The following is a 23,977-nucleotide window of genomic DNA, read 5'->3' on the forward strand; positions in this document are numbered from 1 at the left end:
TTTCTAATCATTTTATATACTCTTGTAACTTTGTACATATTTTCACAGCCATTGGACTTTGAGAACAACAACAAATACACACTGCTAGTAGCTGTGGAAAACGAGGTTCCATTTGCTAAACCTTTGCCTACTTCTACTGCCACGGTCATTGTAAATGTTATCGACGTGAACGAGGCTCCAGTGTTCGACCCAGTGGAGAAGTTCATTTCCAAACCGGAAGATGCAGCGATTGATAGTGAACTGACCGTGTACACTGCCACTGATCCGGACACTGGGAAGTCCCAGAAAGTGACGTAAGAGCTTCCTCGGTGCATACCTCAATGTTGGATGTTTGGGATTCCCTCAGGCTCTGGTATAATATTTTGGTATTATGTTGTGTTTCAGGTATCGTATAGGCAGTGATCCTGCTGGCTGGCTTAAAATTGTAAACCCTGACATTGGACGAATCACAGTCAGGAGTCTTTTGGACAGAGAATCTCCTTATGTGAAAGATGGCAAATACAGAGCCCTAATCCTAGCTGTGGATAATGGTAAACCCCCTCATCAACCTTTATTTATTTATTTATTTATTTATTTATTTATTAGTTATTATTGTTTAAAAAAAGCACTCCTTCTGATGAGTTCTTGCATGTGTTTGCAGATGACCTTCCAGCAACTGGTACTGGTACCCTTGTAATTGAGTTGCAGGATGTGAATGATAATGCTCCAATAATTGAAGACCGGGTCATCAAAATATGTAATAAGCATTCATCTCCACTGGTCCTGTCTGTGACTGATAAGGATGGGCCTGGCTTTGGTCCTCCTTTTAGTGTGTTGCTGCAAGGAGATGGCAAGAACAATTGGACTGCCAGGATGAACGATACAAGTAGGCTTTTACTCAACTATTAAGTTTACTTCCGATACAGTGCTAATGGATATTAAAGTTAACCATATAGAGGTCAGTTTCGGAGATTTCTGATTTTCTCCACAGAAAGACAAATTAAAGATGATTGGATGTTTTATGTTCTCATTCTTAGGCACTTTCACTTTACCACACATTGCTAATTGTATGAATTATTGTTATAGTAGTGAAATAATATTGAGCTGCAAACCCACAGACCATTTCAACTTCAACTCAACATTGGTTTATTAGGCATTTATGCAGTACTGTGAGAGTCTCGGGAACTTCTAAAGAAATTCTGTTAGTAAACATTGCTTCTAAAAGACTGAATAAAATAATAAAATTTTCTGAAGTATCAAAATAATTTCCTATATTGAGCCCTAATCTGTAAAACAAAAAAATAAAATTGCATAATAAATGTTGTATCCAAGAGAAAGTATACAGTTTTAAAAAACCGTGTTGTGTAGTTGTCTAAGCTAAATGGCTGAGTAATTAAAATTTTCAAAAATTGAAGTAATGTGATTATGATCAGTGTACCCAGTGCCCCCGCCTGCCTTTGTGATCATTAAAACACTGGGTTTGCAGTCAGATAAATTGCACTGGATGGAAAAATTGATGTCTGATCATGTTATTGGTGTAATTTGTAAATGGCAGATGTTGAAATATTTAAAGTAAAGCACTTCTCTAGTATTGCTAAAATGGGATGTATCATTTGAAATAGTGTTCAAATAATCATACAAGCAACTAATGAATAGTGACCCAAAGCACAACCCAGACACAAGCTTGGCCATAAACCCTTTCTGGTTTTGAGGAAACCCATTTGTTTGGATTTTGAGTTTCAGAACAGCTAGCAGTATCAAACGTCCATTAAAATTTCTGACTATATTTATAACTTGAATAAAGGACATGGTACATAGTCCTAAAGTAAGCAAAATCTTTATACTTGAAGTGAGCGTCTGTGGAGTTTATGTAAATGCATTTCTCCCTTCTTTTTCTTCCTCTGCTGTTGATGTAGAAACAGGGATTATATTGACACTTAAGACTCCACTCCAGCAGGGAGAGTACAGTATTTATCTGAGGGTGTTCGACAACAACCACCACTCGCAAGACAACATTGTCCTGGCCAGTGTATGGGACTGCACAGGAGATGGGGTATGACCTGAAGAGGGCTGTTCATGCAGAAATGCTAGCAATATTAATAACTGAAACCTGAACTGAAACTGAAAAAAAAAAATAGAGGAGGTTCTACCAGTAATTAAATATAATGATTCCTGTATTTTTTCCTGCCTAGACAGTAAATGATTAATAATCAGTGTATTCAATAAAGAAAGGTGCAATTGTTTGTGTATTAGCTTAGGTATAATGTGTTTGTCTTTTACTGTGATCAATGAATATCACTCTATATATTATAAGTAATTAATGCAGAAATCCAAGTCATTCCAAAGGGCTCAGAAACAGTTCTTGCAAACATACCCACACATTCACAGAGGATGCCTGGGATACCCACACATTCACCATATATACCTGGACTGTGTCTGAATATTTTTTAAAATCTTGAATGTGGATGAAACAGAGGTATGTAATGGAATATTTAATGGAAGTCTTTTAATAATTTTAATAATTCCAGAAGTTTGACCACAATCTTAATCATGACTGATTCAGTAATCCCTGCAACGTCTAGAAGAGACTCTTCATATATCAAATTTCTTCTGTGTTTGGTGAGTTGGTTTGTGATGTTTTGTTCTAGCTTGTCTGTTTTTCTTTTCTCCGTCATGCATGCTGAAACATGCTGTGAATGAATTTGTGTTAGTAGTCATGAAGTCACTGCCTTCATATCTATAACCCTTTTCAGGAAAAAGACACATTTTAACACATTTTACATTTGGATATTTTAAAGTTGTTTTTACATTTATTCAAGTGAAACGGTGTCTTTCAGTGCAGTTGCGATGCCCATGTATCTCATGCCTTCTCCCCCTTTTTGTCCTCATGAAGACAAATCAGTTGTTTATCTCAGCTGTTTGCTGTTTTAAGTGTTACTGTAGTAAGTTCAGGCATATATGGTTTTGCTGTGATACATTTGTTTGAGTGTGCATTTCAAAAAGGTTTTAAATGTCTGGACGAACAGACATTTTTAAGGATTGTTTGTTTGTCTGTTGAAACAAATCCTTTCATGCATGGAGTCAATTCAGTGAGAACGTAACCACAAGATGGCAGCAATTTACTTTCTCTTGAAAGTCAGAATCGTGTTCTCAAAATGTAAATAAATAATTAAACCAATGCTCAGTGATAAACTTCAATAAATGCCAATAAAAAGTGTAATGTTACCCAGATGGTCTCCTTTTTCTCCCTCAGTCTTATTTTAATTTTTATTTTATGCTCATTCTTTGCTTAATGGTTGACATGTTTGCCTCGCAGGGTTCAAATCCTGTCTCCAGCCTGTGCACGGAGTTTGCATGTTCTCCCCTTACTTCCAGGGTTTCCTCCGGGTACTCCGGTTTCCTACCCCAATCCAAAGACATGCATTGTAGACTGATTGGTGTTTCCAAGTTATCTGTAGTGTGTGAATGTGTGTGTGATTGTACCCTGCAATGAGTTGGCACAACGTACAGGGTGTCCCCTGCCTTGTGGCCTGAGATCCCTGGTATAGGCTCCAGGCTCTGTGTAGGATAAGCGGAAGTGTACAGAAGAGAAGCATTTGATGCTTCTTTCAGTGACACCTTTTTTAAGGATCTGAAATTAAGACAGTAATTAATGACTAATAACTGCATTTGTAAGTGTCTAGTTATGGATTGTATGCCATTACAAGATATTTATAAGGCTTATAAATTATTATTTTTGTCTTATAGCTACTTTACACTTGTTTCTGTCAGAACAATGAACTTATTAGCTAACAATAATGTACAAAATATTTTATAGGTTCTCAGTACACTGTGTGAATGTGTAGTTTATAAGTTTGAAATAAATATAGAATGGGCATTTCAACACACATTTAAATGAGCAGAAAAAGCACTATGATGTTACACAAAAGCACAGTTTTTCTATTAGTTGTTCTATACTAACAAATTATAACTGAAACATTCCCCAAATTTATTCATGTAACAAGCACATTTCTCGCTAATAAATGCATATTAAGTCAATATTACTCCAGAGTACTGTATGTTCCCTGTTCTAAAGTAAACATTTGTTGTTTCCCAACAAAAAAAAGAGACATTAAATATTGTCTTTATTGTTTTATGGTTCAACAAGAGAACCAACTGCAGATGAGGGACATCTTGAATAATCAGTCAATTGCCAAACAATTAACATATTATGTTTTTAAGTGTAACAAACTTAAACAATTTAAAGTTAAAGGACTCCTTCAGGTCCTTTTTTGTCAACACTGCATAAAAAGTCGCTAACCAACAAGCCATTTTAACATGTAGAATAAATAAAATTATATGTTTATAATAAATTATAAACATCAGGTAATATATTGTCTTTAATCTAAAACAATTATCTAAAAATTTACTGAACAGTCTTTTTCTTTCTTGATCAAAATCCTGCAGCACCACATACTTACTTCAATACTTGATCAAAATGATGATAAATGCCCTCGAGTGTTGAGATCTTCAATGGATCTTTTAATTTCAGGATTAACAGTACTGGCACATCTTTTTTGCAAAATCTAGCAGTATTTCCATATCTACATCAAACACCAGGGTGTTATAGGTCTTGGGGTCTGCAGCCTGAAGCTCTGCTATTGATGCTGTAATGGTGCCTGTGTCAACATTGTGCCGATGGAATGCCTCTGACATGGTGCGAACTTTCCTGAATGTTTTGAGGACTTGTGGTAGTGGCTGATGACCTCTTCTGGACCTTTAACTTTGCATAAATAATAATGAAAGATCTATTGTCACTACATAGTTAAATTATACATAAGTACATAAAGAAAAACAGTAGACAAAAAGTACAGGCTTCTTGCATATTGTGATGGTAACTGAGAAACCAATTATTTCAGACCAGTTTTATTTATTTGGAATTGAATCAACAAAACTGGGTGTAAAAACACACCCATGTGTTTGATATGTAATATCATTTCTCAATGTTTTTTTCAGTATGTATGTATTTCTACATATGCATCTTTGTGAGAATTTGTATTCAAAATAATACTTCCATAAATGATAAAAATGATTATTTACTCACTCTTATGCTGTCTGACTTACGCTGTCTTATGCTGTCACCCTGCAGCTTTCGCCTGGTTTCCCACTGAAGCTAAGCAGGGTTGAGCCTGGCCAGTATCCTGATGGGAGATGGGAGTTTCCTGGGGAAAACTATGGTTGCTGCTGGAAGTGGTATTAGTGAGGCCAGCAGGGGGCGCTCACCCTGTGGTCTGTTTGGGGCCTAATGCCCCAGTATAGTGACTCTATACCGTAAAAACAGTACTGTCTTTCGGATGAGATGTTGGATGTCGGGTAGTCCTGACTTTCTGTGGTCATTAAAAGTCCCAGGACACTTATCGTAAAAGATTAGGGGTATAACGCTGTGTCCTGGCAAAATTCCCCCATCCCTGAATCGGCTACATCAATCTCTCCTCTGGACCAACAGCTGGTGTGTGGTGGTCTTTCTGGTGCACTGTGGCTGTAGTCACATCATCCAGGTGGATGCTACACACTGGTGGTGGTTGAGGAGATTTCCCCCCCATACAGTATAAAGTGCTTTGAGTGTCTAGAAAAGCGCTATATAAATGTAAGATTTTTATTATTATTAATTTGTATATTTCATTTCTTCAGCAAAACACAAACAATGAATTTTTTTTTTTCTTTTGATCATAGAATTTTTATTGGAAATTTGCATTTTACACATTATAACACCACACCCAACAACCCCAACAAAACAACCACAGCCAAAACCAAAAGAAAGGGGGAAACAAAAGACAATAACAAACAAACATTCAAAGAAAAAACACACACAAAAAAAAGGTAAGATGATTTGTGTTTATTATATCTTATTATATTATATTATATTACATTATATTAAAATGATATTTTGATGGAGATGTGATATTATTTACAAGTCAATGGGTACTAAAAAAATATAGGTAAATGCAGTAGAAATGTATTCTGTTCTATATGTCTTCAGTAGTTTCCATCCCCATATTCTACAAATCCATATTTGGTATCTGAACAGTGTAGGGTAGGTAAGAAATAGACCAAAATATAACCCCCAAGTTACAGCATATCTTACCATTTCAGCCTCCTAGGTGTGATCATTATTTGAAACTCACTTACAATGCCTCATACTTAATCCATGCATTGTGCCATGAACACTGTAGAATTTATAGTATTTTCCAAAAACACTGGAGATGTCAAGAAGGAAAGTGTTTCTCAACCAAATCCAATCACATTATTCCGAAGAAATTACTTGAACCACTGACTTGAACCTTTATGCTGCCTTTATGTGATTTATTCACGTGTGTTTTAAGGATATACATCTCCATCAAAAAATCTTTGTTCTTTGTTCCACAGAAGTAACGATGTCATACAAGTTTAAGATGGCAAAGGGGTGAGTAAATGATGAGAGGATTGTCATTTGGCTAAACTATTCATTTAACAAAACAAATTAAATAGAAATATTTAACATTAAATAAACATGATAAACATATCTCAATAATTAGAGAACATACACACTCACAATGGTATAAAAAAAAAGAAGATCAAATTCAGTTAGAGTCATAGCCTTGCTCTAAAATATGGTGTTGACTTGAGTGACGGTGACTTGAGTTTAAGTCTTAGCTTGTGAGGTGTTTTCCTGATCCCAATCACACTCTTCTCCCCTGTCATTATCTCTGCTGTTAGATAAAGCCAAAATGCAATAAAATAATGTTGGGAAAAAAGGAAGAAAGAAAATCTAATTAAGTGAGAAAATACTGCCCCTTTATGGAAAAGGTTTTGACTTTTCCACCTGTAAACTGAAAAAGAAGCCATGAAAAAGGAATACATGAAAGCAGTGAAATGAATGATTTGCTTGCATTTTCTCATTGGTAAGTCGCTTTGGATAAAAGTGTCTGCTAAATGAATAAATGTAAATGTATGTCAACTATTTACTATTAATAGTAGAAAGTCGTCCATTTAACAGCTCTGGACCAGATCATGACTAATGTGATTTTCCCCTGAACTTAAAACAACACAGTTGAAAGCAAATTCAGGTATATGGGGCAACAACAGCAATATACCTTTATATGATATAATGTACACATTATAAACAATGTAGAAAAGCCATTTACCTCCTATGTGATGTCAAACGGAATGTTGTGCCACCTTCTTCCTTTTCTTCTCTTTGTTGTCTATTAGTTCAGGCTCATCAGATTCACTCAATCTTGGTGATGAGGGGGTGGTGTTATCATTGTGATCATTGTGGTGGACTTCTTGTTTCGCTAAAAATAAATAAACAACAGTGTAGCATTGCATTTTTTAATTATCATCACTTTTTAGGAATGTGATGGAAAATTTTAAGTCATTTAGGAGCCTCACAGCTTTTTACAGCGAATGGCACTGAAAAAATGGTAAGTCTATCCCGCCAGCCTCGCTTTCATACCTGTCATGGCATTGCTCTGAGGTCTATAGAGTGAAAAATAAGTGTTTACAAAGTTGGAATCAGCTACTGTACTCGTGATTTGTGTTGAAAGCAAATGAAATGCACAGTTGCACCTCTAGTGCTCATTTCACTTGGAAATTTCAAATTGTACATACAGTCAGGTTTGACACGTTTTGCAAAAGCATGGGCAGAGTAATGCTGTCACAATGAGCCAGTGTTTAAAAAATAACTAAAGCTGTTAACCAAAGCTAATAGCACTCAGCATCCATACAAGTGAAATCAATAAAAATGCAGGAAATTTAAAAAGTCTGATGTGTACATTGCTTGTATGTAATAAATATTGCACACACAGCATGGAACATCATATTATTATACTCACCAACTTCTTGTCCTTTGGCTTTCCCAAGAAGCTGTTCTCAGAGAAAATCGCTTTGATTTTCTAGCTCTCCGGTTATTATTTTCTTGCCACTTTATTTTCTCTTCCAGAAATTCTACCTTCATTTTCAAGGAAAAATGCCTAGAAACAAAATATGCAAAAGGAATACTAGCAAACTAACAATTAATACTGGACACAAATACAAGTAGTTAATTGCTATTTGTGACATAGACAAAATGACAACATACTAGTATCAGAACCCTGGCTGCTGCAGCTTGGTAAAGAAGGTTCATTTTCCTCCAGATCATTAGGTGTTGCACTTTTGGAGCTCTCCAGAATGGACTCCTGCTGCTTGTGCTGTTGCTTAAACTTGCATTTTAGCTGTATAAAAGGTCACAGGAATTTACTTTAATTTTATTAACCCTATTACCTCATAACCCCAGAAAAGTTTGGAAATTTTGTAAAATGCAATAAAAAAAAACAAAAATATGTGATTTGTTTATTCTATTGGATGTTTAATTTACTGACAAAGGTGCAAAAAAAGAAAGAAAATTCCAATGTTTTCACTGTCCAATTTAACTGTATTTGTAAATATATAACTTAAGCAATAAAGTTTTGTCTTAATCTCATTTTAATTGCCAGTGGGTTGGCAAGTTACTGTAACACTTATACAACTGTCAAACAGTCCTTTCTGCTAAGTTTAGACCATCACCTTCAGTATAAAATATTTGTAAATCTTACTCTATGGAATACTCTAGTCGTTTTACATTTCTTATATCAGTCTACTGTCTCATCATTCATGCATAATTTTAAATCAATACAAGTATTTAATAATGTACAATCAGCTTGATTCTAATCACCCTGCTTATTTTGTGATGACAGGCTGAGTGTATGTTATCAAATACATAACAACTTGGTTATTAAAACACCAGGACCATAGAATGTTTTATACCTAAATATCTCAAATAAATAAATAAATAAATAAATAAATAAATCTTTTTAACTAAACAAGTGATGCAAATTTTGGGCACTCTTGGTTGCATTGATTAGATGCAAGCAAGCTATCATTAGTTAAGGATGTGTAGACTAATTGAAACACTATATGGATGTAAATTACCTTTAAAACAAACAACAACAACAAAGCTGAAATTTAACCATGAAAAAGTTTATTTTTCAAGAGCTTGAAGCTTTTCTTTGTCCGTTCTTGACTGATTGATTGCTGCGTCTGATTGGACAGGAAGTGCATGGGTCAGTGGGGTAGCCTCTCTTTCTCTCTGTCTCAATTTACAATGTCAAAGTGCCCTACTTTAGTACCTTATTATTGGCTTAATTGTTTACAATGTAATGTACTGTATTGCCATGTGATTTGGAGCAATGGCCTATATTATTTATATATATTATTTATTATATCATATAATATTTTGTATATTATATTATTATATGTATATAATACATTATATGTACAGTATTATAGTAGTTTTAAATGAAATTTTAGTGTAATGTTTTATTAATAGGAATTTATTTGTTCAGTTTAATGTTGAGAATGCAACCCTAATTGCTGCATGATTCTTTGAGTTATTCAGCTGTTAGAATAATTCAAGCCTATTAAAACTCAAAGATTCAAACATGCTGATTCAGACTTGATTCAGAGTTCTACAGGAAACACTGTTATTAAATATAATTTGCGTTCTTATTCAATATTCTTAATTCAGTATATCACCTGTCTTTAAACTACGTATTTGCTTTGAAAGTATTACATGTTTAAATCATTTTGGTGTTGTGAAGCTAGTATGCTCATTTTAATTCTGTTGTCCTCTGCTACGGTGTGTCGAGACAAATGCCACAGGAAATCTTATAGCAAGAGCATCTGAAGTGGCTCAATATTTTCCAAGTCTCATCTCAGCCTCCGGACATGGATGCATTTCATTTACACGTAAATATATATCATCTGTGTTTGTAACTTAATGATGGTTGTTTTAATAATGTTATAATAACTATTTGTGATTATGTAATAATTATGGCGTTTGTGTTGAGAGGAAACTATTTTATAGTATATTACCCAAGCTGATAATATCATAACTTCATTGATAGTGGATTGAGTATTGAGAAATGTGTTATGATCCTGATGTATTATCCTATGTATAATATGTGTTTGATTTTAAACTACAGATTTTCACAAGGACTCGGGTTACAGCAAGTGGACATGCTACAGGAAGGCATCACTGGAAGCTCTTCCACACTGACTAAACTTGCTTATCGTCTGCGTGGAGTCTGCAAATCTTCAATTAAAAGAATGAAGAAAAGAGGTGACCTGAAAATTGGAAAAATTGGACACTCATTATTTAAACTGTGCCAAACAGGAACTGCATACTCCAGCACAGGGGGCACATATCCTGTATAGATGGTAACCAGTTTAGAGTCTCAGACACCACATTTATTTAACCGATGGAGAACAAAAAGCTTTTGGCCTGCCGAGGTCAACATGTGATCCACTTGACTATCCCATATCAAGTCACTCTGGATGGTGACCCCCAGAACTTTAATGGACAAGCGGGTACGTGTCTCATACTAGTGGCATGTAAAACCTTGCATTTCTTTGGCTTGACTTTCATTTTGTACTCCTTTACCCAAACATGAAGACCATTCAATTGAGGATTCCACCTCTGAGCCGTGGTCATGTCATGCACATATTTCCAGTGGTCTATTTCATCCTGGAGAGCACTGTTGATCAGTGATAGAAAGATTATGGGCCCTAATATAGTTCCCTGTGCGACTCTACATGAGAAGTATTCCCAATCAGAAAAATATCCCTGATAACGCACTTTCTGACGAATGTTGGTCATAAAACTACAAATCCATGGAATAAAGCCAGGTCTCACCAAGATCAAGAAGGTATTGTATTGCTACTGTATTTTCTACAGCATCAAACAAAATCAGTTGTGATTAATTTGCACACAGAATCTGACACATTGCTGGCCTTATACACAAAACCCATTAAGCTGACTAGATTGTGTGTTGTGGAATGGTTTTGTCACTGCCAAACTGCACAGGATCTAGATTTGGTGTAATATAATTCAAGATCCTTTGCGCAGCAAATTTCCCACAATTTTTTTAAAGCTGAGGTGTTAGTTAGATTGGCCTCAATTCCTTAATATTCGGGGGACAAGATTTTGGTATATGAATGACAGTAGCCTCTTTCCATTGTCTAGGAACAACCCCTTCCACAAAAGAGCTGTTGCTGATGTCACAAATAGGATTGCTGATTTCACATGCAAACTCCTTCAGTTTTCTTGGGGAATCATATCTGGGCCAGGGGATTTGTAGCAATTAATAGAAGATAATCTGCTATACATATCCCATACTAAAATAGTATGCAAAAGAAAGGATGGAAGACGGTAAATCTGTACATTTAAGGGGTGGAAAAGACTGGGATACTTTAGCAATTGTCACAAGTCCTGAGGATCAATTCCTGGAACATCAATTCGATCCGCCTTTTCAACTGTGCACATCGATTTAATTCTACTGTGCCAGGCTCTAGGATTCCCTTTTATCATGCCTTCCACTTTGGATTTGTAAAAGTGCTTTTTTTGCCACATATATTTCTCTTTGGACCTTGTTTCTATAAAACTTAGTCAGGAAACTTGATTTTCCAGCCTTAAAGGCTTTTTTTCAGATGGATTAAGCGGTTAATCTTAGGTGTGATCCATGGTTTAGGCGAAGGATACATTTTTACTGTCTTCAAAGGGAAATATTTATCAATTTCAGGCATGATAGAATTATAAAAGGCGTTGGCTTTTTCATTGGTATTGATTGCGTCGTTTACATCCTCCCATGAATGAGTAGTAATCCATCTACCGAACCCATTCAGGCTAGACTCACTCATAGGTCATACTACCTTCTTAATGCACTGGGGTGGTCTTAATTGTGCTTTAGAGCTCGAAAGGACAGAATTATGGTCACTTGGGCTAACGGCAGGGAGAATTTCAGGTTTCATGTTCACTGGTTTCATATTGATGATAATCATGTCAAGAATCGCTTCACCTCTAGTATTGTTCTGGACTACTTGGCAGAGTTTGTTATCAAAACAGATATCATGGACTCTGAGATAATTCAAATCTCCAAGTATAATAAGTCCAAACTCTGGTACATAGTACAAAGCAGATCAGATGAGGCTATTAAATGCTCAATGTGTTCATCCTGATGTAATGACTGTGGCGTTGAATACACCACACACACAGCAATAGATGATATATGCTGCGGAAGTCTCAAAGGTCTTAACTTCACCCACAAATTTTCAAGAATGTCTGCAACACTAATACAAGTTAAAGGATATAATGGGACATGTTCTCTGATGTACAATGTAACTCCTCCACCTTGGCGTATGGTTCAGCATTTAGAAAATAAAGTGTATCCATCAATACGCAATAACTCCTCAGGCATGTGGGGAGTAAACCAAGTCTCTGAAATTGCAGCCAAATCCACATGGTTTTTCATCAAGATGGCTTGAAACTCATCAACCTTATTTACAAGAGATCTGGGTTTCGTCATCAAAAACGTTTGTAGCATAGCATGATTATATGGTCTTTTATGCTCTACCTTGACTTTAATCCGGCTCGGTTCTGGTTTGTCCACATTCCTCAATCTAACTAATTGTGGTCTAATGCGGTCAAGTCTTCTGCCAACAACAGTCTTAATCTTGCACAAAATATTCTTACCCCCTCTTCATCCTCTTTTCTTGGTTGGTATCTGTGTTACTCCTTCTTTATTTAAGATCTTTCTAAACCAAGGGCTTAGTGGAGGAGTAGATTGCTTGAGCTTCTTCAGAAATCCCATAGAATAATTCAAGACAGGTTCCATTTCTCCTATTATCGAAAAGATTACCCCAAACTTACAAATTAGTACATTAAAAACAAAATTTTGAAAAAATCAAGTGGACGGTTACTCCAAAAAAAAGATTCTTGTCAGATTACAAAACCACCTCTCTTTGCACATAAACATGAAGCGCTACCTAGAGGTGTACTGACCACAGCATCCTTTGTTTTTGCAAAAAATGCAAAAAATGCAAATTCACCAACTGTCTTCCTTCAACAGCGACAAAGTTATCCTAACAATCTTCTGTCTATCATTAACTTTCATTTTTGACATGCAGTAGAAGCATATTGCATTTTGGAATGCAATATAAACATAAATACAAGGACTAATCTAATAATTCTTACTCATTCGTCAACGAAAATTTTAAGGTCTGCCCGGGAAACATCACTGAAGTGCTCCAGTGTCACAACTAAAATTCTGTAATATAATTTCATCTTCATTTCAAAGGCACAGATGTTCATTCACTCAGATGAAAAGAAGTTTTTTTCATACTGAAATTAATAATATTTGTTTCAATCTAACCACTAGATGACAGAATTTCCCTCTGTCCTGTAATTCATAATAATCACCTAATCCTAAAATTATACTTTATAGACACGTGACAAATTAGAGGAAAACGCAACCTAAAGCATCTTAGTAAGGTGTTGCAACATCAGGAGTCACCACAACAGCTTCAATGCAATTTGACATAGATTCTACAAGTCTCTGGAATTGTACTGGGAAGATGAACATTGTTCCTTCAAAAGATATTCCCTCGGTTGTTGTTTTGATGATTGTGGTGGTGAAGAGTGCGGTCTCTTACACCTACACCACAGGTGTTCAATAGGGTTCAATAGTAGAGTGGATCTGGTCAGTGTGAAGACACAGCATATGATTTACATTATTTTCTTACTCAGCAAACCATTCAGTGTGCTTTTGTGCCCAATGGATGGGATCAGGGTTATCCTGATAGAGACCACTATTATCAGGATAGAAATGTTTCATATGATAAAGATAAAGATTAGTCAAAAGAACTTTGTACTGATTTGCAGTAACACTTTCCTCTAAGGGGATAAGTGGACACAAACCACGCCAGTTAAATGCCCCTACACCATAATAGAGTCGTCGTTTTCATTTAATTTGCCTTTCAGTTTGTTGTAAAGTAATATGTTAAGTTACATACAAATTTTGAAATGACCCTTTTTGTCGATCCACCTGACTGTCTATCATTTCATTCTAAGTCACGTAAAGCAGCAAAATGAAAGGCAATAAGTGTTTTTGCTGCCCCCGAAGGTTGAACAACCTTTTAATAAAGTATAATATTGCTAGCCATACTATCTTTACATAGAAACACTTTTCTGTCTTCAATAATAATGTGAAAATTTAACTAAATACAAATTAGTTCACTTCTCCAGTACTTTCTTTGATAGAAAATGCTATTGAAAGGCTGGAAAGTCCCTTTGATCATTTAGACAGATTATGAGTGATTCATTCTCTCTCTCTCTCTCTCTCTCTCTCTTTCATACACATACATACAGTATATAGTCATTGGTGTAAACAGATTTTTTCATCAACCAGTCACAATGCCTTCTTGTTTTATACAGGAAGGCATAGCCAATAAATTTCATATAAATATGTGGATGAAAATTAAACCTATATTTGTAGAAATAACCTTTTTCATGTAAAAAAAAAAAAAAAAAAAAGATAACCATTGTTGTTGACTTATTGACTTTAAACATGATCTGTCATATGAATGTTTAAAAAGGTTTATATGACTGTGTTAAACTGGATTCTGAAATGACGGCAAGGACCATAGATAAAACAGAATTGAATTCATTTGTTATTTTTCCTGACAGAGTAAATTAGTTGAATGTTAGTAATGTTGGCAACATTTAAAAAGTCCCCATTAAAAATCCCCTTCATAAAATATTACATAACTGTTTGGTGAGCTGGCTTGTGAAGCTTTGCTGTACACTCATGTTCCAGCTTGTGTGTTATCATTTTCATCATTGTGTCTTATGCATGCGTAAACACGCCAAGAACAGGTTTTGTGACACTACAATGTGTCACGGCTTTCACATTTATGCTTTAGTTTCTTTTCTTATAGATTACTCATTTCATCTGCAGACAGACAGGAAGTCAGACATGTAGGCATTGTTAAACTGTAAAAAAACAGAGTGCATGCATGAAGAGTAGTACATACAATGCCCTCTGCTAATATTGGCAACCTTTGTAAAAGTTAGAGCAAAGAAGGCTGTGAAAAACTGTCTTTATCGTTTTTGTGGGCAGCTGTGGCTCAGGTGGTAGAACGGGTTGCCCAATAATCGTAGGGTTGGCGGTTTGATTCCCAGCCCACATGATTCCACATGCCGAAGTGTCTTTGGACAAAACACTGAACCCCAAGTTGCTCCTGATGGCAAACTAGTAGCTCTACTACCACTGATGTGTGTGAATGTTTAAACGAGAAAGAGTGTAAGGTTAATTAATGTGCAATATAAGTGCTTGTACCATTTTGTTAAAAAAATTAATAAATTTTAATTCTGATCTCATGGATATCAAACAATTGCAAACAAAACATAGGTTTATCAAAAAATATCTTTGTTAAATATAGGTGTGCAACAATTATTGGCACCCTTTTAGTCAATACTTTGTGCTACCTCCCTTTGCAGAGATAACAGCTCTGAGACTTCTCCTATAATGCCTGATGAGGTTGGAGAATACATGGCAAGAGATCTGAGATCATTCCTTCATACAGAATCTCTCCAGATCCTTCATATTTCAAGGTCCCCGCTGGTGGACTTTCCTCTTCAGTTCACCTCGCAGGTTTTCTATGGGTTTCAAGTCAATGGACAGGGATGGCTATGGCAGGACCTTGATTTTATGGTCAGTAAAACATTTTTGTGTGATTTTGATGTATGTTTTGGATCATTGTCCTGCTGGAAGATCCAACCACGGCCCATTTTAAGCTTTCTGGCAGCGGCAGTCAGGTTTTCATTTAATATCTTTTGATATTTGATAGAGTCCATGATGCCATGTATCCTAACAAAATGTCCAGGTCTTCTGGCAGAAAAACAGCCCCAAAACATTAAAGAGGCACCTCCATATTTAACCGTGAGCATGAGGTACTTTTCCATATGGCTACCTCTCTGTGTGCCAAAACCACCTCTGGTGTTTATTTCCAAATAGCTCTATTTTGGTTTCACCTGACCATAGAACCCGATCCCATTTGAAGTTCCAGTAGTGTCTGGCAAACTGAAGATGCTTGAGTTTGTTTTTGGATAGTAGAGGCTTTTTTCTTGAAATCCTTCCAAACAACTTGTGGTGATGTAGGTGACTTCAGATTGTAGTTTTGGAGACTTTCTGACCCCAAGACGCAACTAACTTCTGCAATTCTCCAGCTGTGATCCTTGGAGATTTTTAGGCCACTCGAATCATCTTCTTCACAGTGTGTTAAGACAATACAGACACACGTCCAATTCCAGGTTGATTCATAACATTTCCAGTTGACTGGAACTTCTTAATTATTTCCCTGATGGTGAAATGGGCATTTTCAATGCTTTTGCTATTTTCTTATATTCACTTCCCATTTTGTGAAGCTCAACAACCTTTTGCACATCACAGCTACATTCCTTGGTCTTACCCTTTGTTATCAATGACTAAGGGAATTTGGCTTATGTGTTACCTCATATTTGTACCCCTGTGAATCACAAAGTCATGGTTGAATAATTTCCTGTTCCTAGTCACCCAGGTGTACAAACAAAATGTAAAATGTCTGGGAATATATTTGAAATATATTTTTCTCATATGAATTCACAGGGGTGCCAATAAATGTTGCACACATATATTTAACACACACACACACACACACACACACACACACACACACACACACACACACATATATATATATATATATATATATATATATATATATATATATATATATATATATATATATATATATATATAAAACAAAGTAATATGATGTAATATACGATAGATGGCTCACTAAATATCCGTTGCTTCTTATTTATAAAACAGGATTTACAGTATCATTTAACCAGTTGAAAATGCAGCCTCATTGGTGCGTTTTCATTTGAAGCAGCTGTTTAATTTTTTACATTTGATTCATTTAAAAAACCCAAAATGGCTTCAAAAAGGTGTTTTTAATCAGCAACTGTCATGCATGTGAAGCTCCACTGTGCCCTTAAGCCCATCTTAGCCTGAAATACCTGCTTATACAGAGCGTGATAACACACCTTCCACATGCAATTTGCATTCACACTGTTCATAAAATCATAACCTGTCCACAGTCTTTGGAGGATGGATATTCTTGTAATTTTGCTTTTATGATCAATGTTCAACTTTTTAAAGATTTCTTTTATATACAAACTTGTGTACTATCAGAAACTTTCTTTAGCACAGAATGACTGAAATTGGCTTTTTTTTATTGTGTTCTGATTTTTTTATTATTATTATTTCTGCCAAATTCAGAGTGCATGAGGATTAATGAATCTTTTGTAGTCCATTGAAGGTGTAAGCACTAGGAATGCAGTGCACACAGCACACTTACTTTGTTGACAGTTGCAGTTAAGGTAAGAGACTGACTGACCTGGTGAGAGATTTTGGGTGTGGTGGGTTTGTTCAGAGCTAAACACAGGCCATCTAGCCCTGGGAGTGTCATTATCAGCAACCCCCTCTTTTCCCCCACCCATGACTGACCAGGTGACACAATTCCAACTGAGGCCAGTTTGTCCTGATGAACAAGACGATGACCAGAGAGAATATTGTAAACAAAGCTTGAGCTGAGAGAAAACCTGTCTGTGGGACAGCAAATAATGTGATGTGTGCCACAAGGTGAACTCCTGAGCAAACACCCAAAAACAATCATGAGAAATTTGATTTAACTCCAGAAGAGCATTCCTATAAAACTAGTGTGATGTGATTCAGGGTTTTTTATTTGACCACCCCCACAATAAGGTATTGCTTAACGTGTATTTCACAATGGAAACTCAATTTTTTTTTTACTTTTGGGGGATTTTTGTGTGTACTTCATATGACAAGACTACAGACCTTTCACTGAAGCGTCACTGCCCATTTCTGCAGTTTCTGCCTGATACTTGATACCAACTGTGGTATCACTAAGGGCAGATTGGGTAGAAGTCAATCCTGAAACTCAGCCTTATCAAGCCACAAGATTGAATGAAGTTGGCACGCAGTACTGACTGGCAAGAGGAAGTGTTTCATCTACACAGTCACAGACCATGACAAGCCAACAGCCATGGAGCCATACACTTGGATTAGCGGGAACTAGGAGGTTTCACACATTCCATGGAACAAAAGCCTCAAGAAATAGGGCAAAACAAGATAGGACACGTCTTCTGGCTATGAAACCCACCTTGTGTCAGCTGTTCTGAGAGCATGATTTAAGTTGCATCTTCCTGATGACGCTGTTCGGGAACTTGACACCGCAAGCTAAATGATTCTTAAAGTTGCGTAAGCATAAACATTTCATGGAATCTAAAAGCAGCTTTCGTCTATGATGGGCTTTTAAATGCTGCGAGTCAATCACTGGAAGGAGTAGACGGATATTGGCTGATGGTTGCATTTTAGCTGCTAGAAGGGGAGGGATATTGGCTGAGGGCAGCATTTTAGTCCTTATCATCAGTGTTCATTAGAGTCCAGACCCATTACTGACCATACATCATGCAGCGCATTATGCTTGGTAAAAGCTCATGTAATAGCCAACATTTGCCCTTGTCCATTGCAGTCTTGGTCTGAGTGGGACAGTTTTGTCAAAAGCACAATGTGTAACTTTGAAGTGGATAAGTAGGAAGCTCTGATGGCGCAACACAGAACTGGTTTGTCCATGAAGAGATAAGCTCCCTTCCCCCTACTGTCAGCTACAGAGCCTCGCCTAGTTCACAGCACTCTCTCAACACTCACTCAGAAATCTCCCATGGCGTGTTCTCCAACCACAATACAGTCCGCATCTATCATTCATGGTCAAAACAAATACGTTTCCCATCTGTCTGCTGGTAAAGGCACTTCAGAGGAAGTTTAGAGTAAAATTAGGGAACAACACATTAAAAATACTATAAGGGGCAGCTTTAAATAATATAGTGCATAGGCTATTATTCTAATGTCCTATTTTTTTTATTGAATCTCAACTTTGTGTATTGTTAACTCTTTAACCTGGCACCATACAGTAATTGCAATGTTTACTTTCTAAAAAGAAATACAGCTGGTTAATCATTATTGGACCACACTAAAGGTGGTGGCTAAGAGCAAGGTCCTTCACAATACAGCCTGTTGCTGTTGCCTTCCCTAACCAAAATGTCTTTCATCACATAATCAACACCTTTTTTCTTAGCTGCTGTATACAAAACACTTGCTTAGTTCAAAGCCTAAAAACACAGGCCACTGCAGGGTGATGCAGTCAGTTCAAAAGCATGCTATATAATTATAACCCACAGGGACACCAAATGCAGGAGCATATATATATATATATATATATATATATATATATATATATATATATATATAAATATATTATAATGCATGTCAAATACATTTGTTAATTTCAGTGAAGTCTATAATGGATTTCAGCATATACTGCCAATCTACCCCAACCCTCAAAATATATGTAAAATGTGGCTGACATTGTTATGACCAAGAGAAAATTAGTCATAGAGATGCAGAGAGATAAACATAGCAATTTTTTATGCATTATGGGACACACGACACACCTTAATGTAGAATGTGCATGAGAGCATTCTCTTTGAGTCAAATGTAGTATGAGTAACACTGCCAGTACCTTTCACCCTGTCATACAATGCAAAACTTTCTTTCTCTTTCAGAAAAAGAAAATTATCACCATGACATTTTAAACAGGGAGATAACAGTGTAACCACATACCCAAATGTTATAATGTTCTCTTCCTACATTAATACATGAAATATTCCTTCATTCCTCTTCAGTAACTGCTTTATCCTGATCAGGGTCGAGATCCGGGGAGAGTACTGGAAATATTGGACACACGGCGAGAATACACTTTGCATAAGGTGACAGTCCATCACAGTTCACCATGCACATACATTAATTCACACCTAAAGGCACGTTTTACTGTAGCAAATTTACCTAACATTTTACCTGATGGGGGTTTATGGGAGGAGACTGAAAAAAATGGATGTTCAAGTAGACAGTGGGAGAATATGCCACAGTAATCCAAGCTCAGGATCAAACTAGGGAAGCTCAAGATGTTAAATTAAATATCAAAAATACATACATTAAACATACATACATATATATATATATATATATATATATATATATATATATATATATATATATATATATATATATATATATATATATATGGATTGGTGTAGTGTCTTCAAGGGATGTTGTATCAGCTAAACAATTACATCAGTGGAAATGATTATCAGGTTAACAGTAAAAATGTACTTTCATTTCACTTACTGGAAGCATGATTAGATGTACTACTGTGTGTGTGTTTTGTATATAATTTGTACTAGAGTTATTATTAACCTTTGTCATTAAATACGTGCTTTTTCTATAAAGTAAACTAATAAATTACAAAGCTCTGAAATTTGGGGCTTAAATGAAAGAACATTCTGTTCTTTAGTGTAGCAGCTAAACCAGGATTCCTCCCTGGCACACAAATCATATTTACAATGATACAATCTCAAGTTGATAAAAAGGCACCAAAACAAACCACTCAAGGTTCTCTTTATAACAAAATACCAGTGAAATATTTCAGACATAGCTGAGATATTAAATAGAGGCATGATTGTCAATGCTGAAGTGAAGATCTCACCCCTAGTATGTATTCAATGACCTCGTGGTTCAGTCTGGGAAAACTGTGCAGAGACAGTTCACAATCCCTCCTCATGCTCACATGTTAGCATAAACTTTACTGTTCAACCCCACTGGGGTAGTTGTCCTCTGGGGCTAATCTACAACCACAGATACACAGAATCCAAACAAATGATTAACACAAGCCTCTCTCTTCACTCCCTGCTGGTCAGAGGAATTTGAGACTGGTAATTAGCAAAGCCAAGTACATTGTGGGTGCTAGTATTCAATCCATTGTTGTAGAGAAGTTTGAGAAGCAGACTCTGTTCACAAAATAGAGAATTCTAGGAGAACTATTAAATTACTACACTGGGTACACAATAGGGAAAACATTATTTATAAGGTTATAATCTTACACTAGAAAACTTTTTATTAACTGTTGAACACCCATTAAGAATAGGTCAAAATACACAACTTAGTTTATCACTGTCTCCTATAGTCACAGTGAAACTGTCCTGGATGTGCAATGAGGTCATAATGCTTACATGAAAGCCATTTTGAAGTAGCACTCCGAAAAATCTGATTTCTTACAGTAACACTTACACACATCGTAGAGTTGAGGAGTGACATAGGGAGATTACATTACATTGCACAGCAGCTGAAAGGATTTTCTTGTAAGACTGAAAGACAATTTTAGGCTTTGTTGAATATTATTCTATTGAGAACATACATCAAGCCTGGTCTACCTGTACACATATTTTATTTATATACTCACATTTAACTGCTTTTATTTCCAGCAAATTTCTTAACATTTGTAAATATTTGTATGAACATAAAAAGATTTTAACAATTGAGACATAAACTGAAAAAGTTTCACAGACATTTGATGAACAGAACTGGAATAAAAAGTCCCTGAACAAATGTGGGGGGGGGGGGGGGTATTAAAAGTAAAGGTCAGTATCTGCTTTAAGTACTACAGTGCATCTCATCCTCATGGACTGCACCAGATGTGTCAGTTCTTGCTGTGAGATGTTACTTCACTCTTCCACCAGGGCATTTGCAAGTTCTCAATCACGTCTGGGTTACATGGTTACATGTAATTTTCCACTGCAAGGATGATCAGCTGTCCTTCCCGTCTCCCTGTAGCACTGTCTTAGGCGTCTTACATTACAGACATTGCAGTTTATTGCTCTGACCACATGTGCAGTCCTCATGCCTCCCTGCAGCAGGCCGATGGCATGTTCACGCAGGTGAGCAGGAACCCTAGGCATCTTTCTTCTGGTGTTTTTCAGAGTCAGTAGAAAGGTCTCTTTAGTGTCCTAAGTTATTGTAACTGTGACCTTAATCACCTACCGCCTGTAAACTGTTAGTGTCTTAAGGACTGTTCCACAGGTGCATGTGCAATAATTGTTTATGGTTCACTGAACAAGCATGAAACACATTGTTTAAACCCTTTCCTATAAAGATCTCTAATTATTTGGATTTTTAAAATAAAGTCTCCTGAAAAGGGGATGTTTCTTTTTTTTTTTTTTTTTTTGCTGAGTATAGTTTTGTCAGGAAAGTGTTTATTTGAGCGTGGTCCACATGTCATGAAGTGTATTTTGCAGTTGGCAGATGAAATGCAGTCATGACAAAAATATATTATAAATACAGTTTCAGAGGAAAATATGGTGATTTTTAGATTTTTAAAAAATTATTAATTAATCCATCTTCAGTAATCACGTTATCCTATTCAGGTCTAAAGTGGATCTGAGCCTATCAGCAATAAAGTGGGGACAGTCCTGGATGGATCACCTGTCTCACAAGGCATCATGCACACACGTTCACACCGAGGGGAAATTTAATGAAGCCAGTTGCCTTCTGGCATGTTTTTGGACATTGGGTGGAAACCAGAGTACCCAGAGGAAACCCACACAGACATGAGAAAACCATGTGAAACTTGGCACAGACAATAATCCAGCCTGAGGATCACATCCTGGGCCTTGGAGCTGTGAGGCAGCAATGCTACCTGCCACCATCGTGCTTCCCATTTTGTTATATTTCATAATTATTTTTTAACAAATAGTTTACAAGAATTATTTTTCTTTTATAATAATCATTATATATGTATCTACAAATTGAGATAATCCTAATATAACACTATACAATAACTAAAAACATATAAATAAGCAAAATGACAACACTTATTAAACCAAAATTTGCAGAGGAACTGGAAATAGAACAAGTAACGGACAGCCGTGTTGCCAGGTCCGCGGTTGTAATGTGGAAACCTTTGAACCCGTGGGATTTCTTAATCTTCTGTAAGGGTTTTGATAATTATATATATATATATATATATATATATATATATATATATATATATATATATATATATATATATATATATTCTTTGTATTTGTTTTTAAATTAATTCCAATTTGTTTTAAATTTAATCTGTTCAACTAAACCTGCACCAGGGATCATGTGCGGCCGTCTCCTCTCAAAAGCATCTCTTGGTCCTGTTCTCAACATTAACCCTGTACATATCAGCGAATTTACTAGTCGTGTTTATCGTTTTTTATTTATTATTTTCATTATATGCTGTACAAAACCATTTCTGTGAATTTTTAATATTTAGCGATTTCTCTGGATTTACACTGACCCCAGTGTGGCTTATTTATGCAGACCTGGCAACCCTGAAGAAGAAAAAATTTCCCTGAGGTAATTTGTTCGTTTATGGCTGCACGTGCAACAGCTAAGTACGATTGCAATAAATAAATAAATTAAATAAATAAATAAATACATAAAGAAAGAAAGAAAGACACGCTATTTAAGCTTACCAAAGCCAACAAAGAGCAACGAAGTGAATTGTTTTAGTTAACCTGGCGTAAATTTTAGCTCATTAGATTAATGTCGCGTACATTAGCTGTATTAGCCGTGTCCATATGTTCAAATAGGTAGCTAGCTAGCACAGCTATATATATATATATATATATATATATATATATATATATATATATATATATAATCAAAAAGTTTTTATACGCTATAGCTGGTTTGGAAAAATACCCTTTTTCTTTAGCCAAAGTAGCTAGCTAGTAGCTAGTAAAAATGGGAAGGAAATCGCACTGTGTTAATGTTTGATATTTTACTTTCGATTGAGGGAATTTATTTGCCATTTATTTGGGCGGAAAGACAGTAAGATTTTGCCCCTCATTTCTCTTGAGTGTCAGAAATAAACTGCAGGCCATTTTGGGTGTGTGTGTGTGAGAGAGAGAGAGAGTATGAGCTGCACTGGGATGAATGTGTGTGTGTGTGTGTGTGTGTGATCACACTGAAACCTCATGACTCATGATCAGACTGGAGGAGCAATAGCCAGGAAGTCAGGTTTTGGATATTAACCACTATTTTGCATGCTACAGTGCTACTTATGTACTGTACATCAACCGGACAAATTTGCTATTTATGCTATTGTTGAAAATAAAGGCAAGATCAACACA

The 23,977-nt window shown here is 36.0% G+C and overlaps 1 protein-coding gene across 1 annotated transcript in view; it reads left to right on the forward strand.

The window, feature by feature from the left end:
- LOC128602810 (cadherin-1) overlaps positions 1-3,201 on the forward strand; it is a 41,092-nt gene extending 37,891 nt beyond the window's left edge. Inside the window, exons 21-24 of the mRNA XM_053616867.1 lie at positions 49-293; positions 385-530; positions 641-865; positions 1,896-3,201. Of these exons, the coding sequence (XP_053472842.1) occupies positions 49-293; positions 385-530; positions 641-865; positions 1,896-2,038 (759 nt within the window). The 3' untranslated portion in view covers positions 2,039-3,201. The remainder of the gene's footprint in view (positions 1-48; positions 294-384; positions 531-640; positions 866-1,895) is intronic.
- Positions 3,202-23,977: the final 20,776 nt, after the last annotated feature.

Source organism: Ictalurus furcatus, chromosome 27 (genome assembly GCF_023375685.1).
Source record: "Ictalurus furcatus strain D&B chromosome 27, Billie_1.0, whole genome shotgun sequence".
Taxonomy (NCBI): Eukaryota; Metazoa; Chordata; class Actinopteri; order Siluriformes; family Ictaluridae; genus Ictalurus; species Ictalurus furcatus.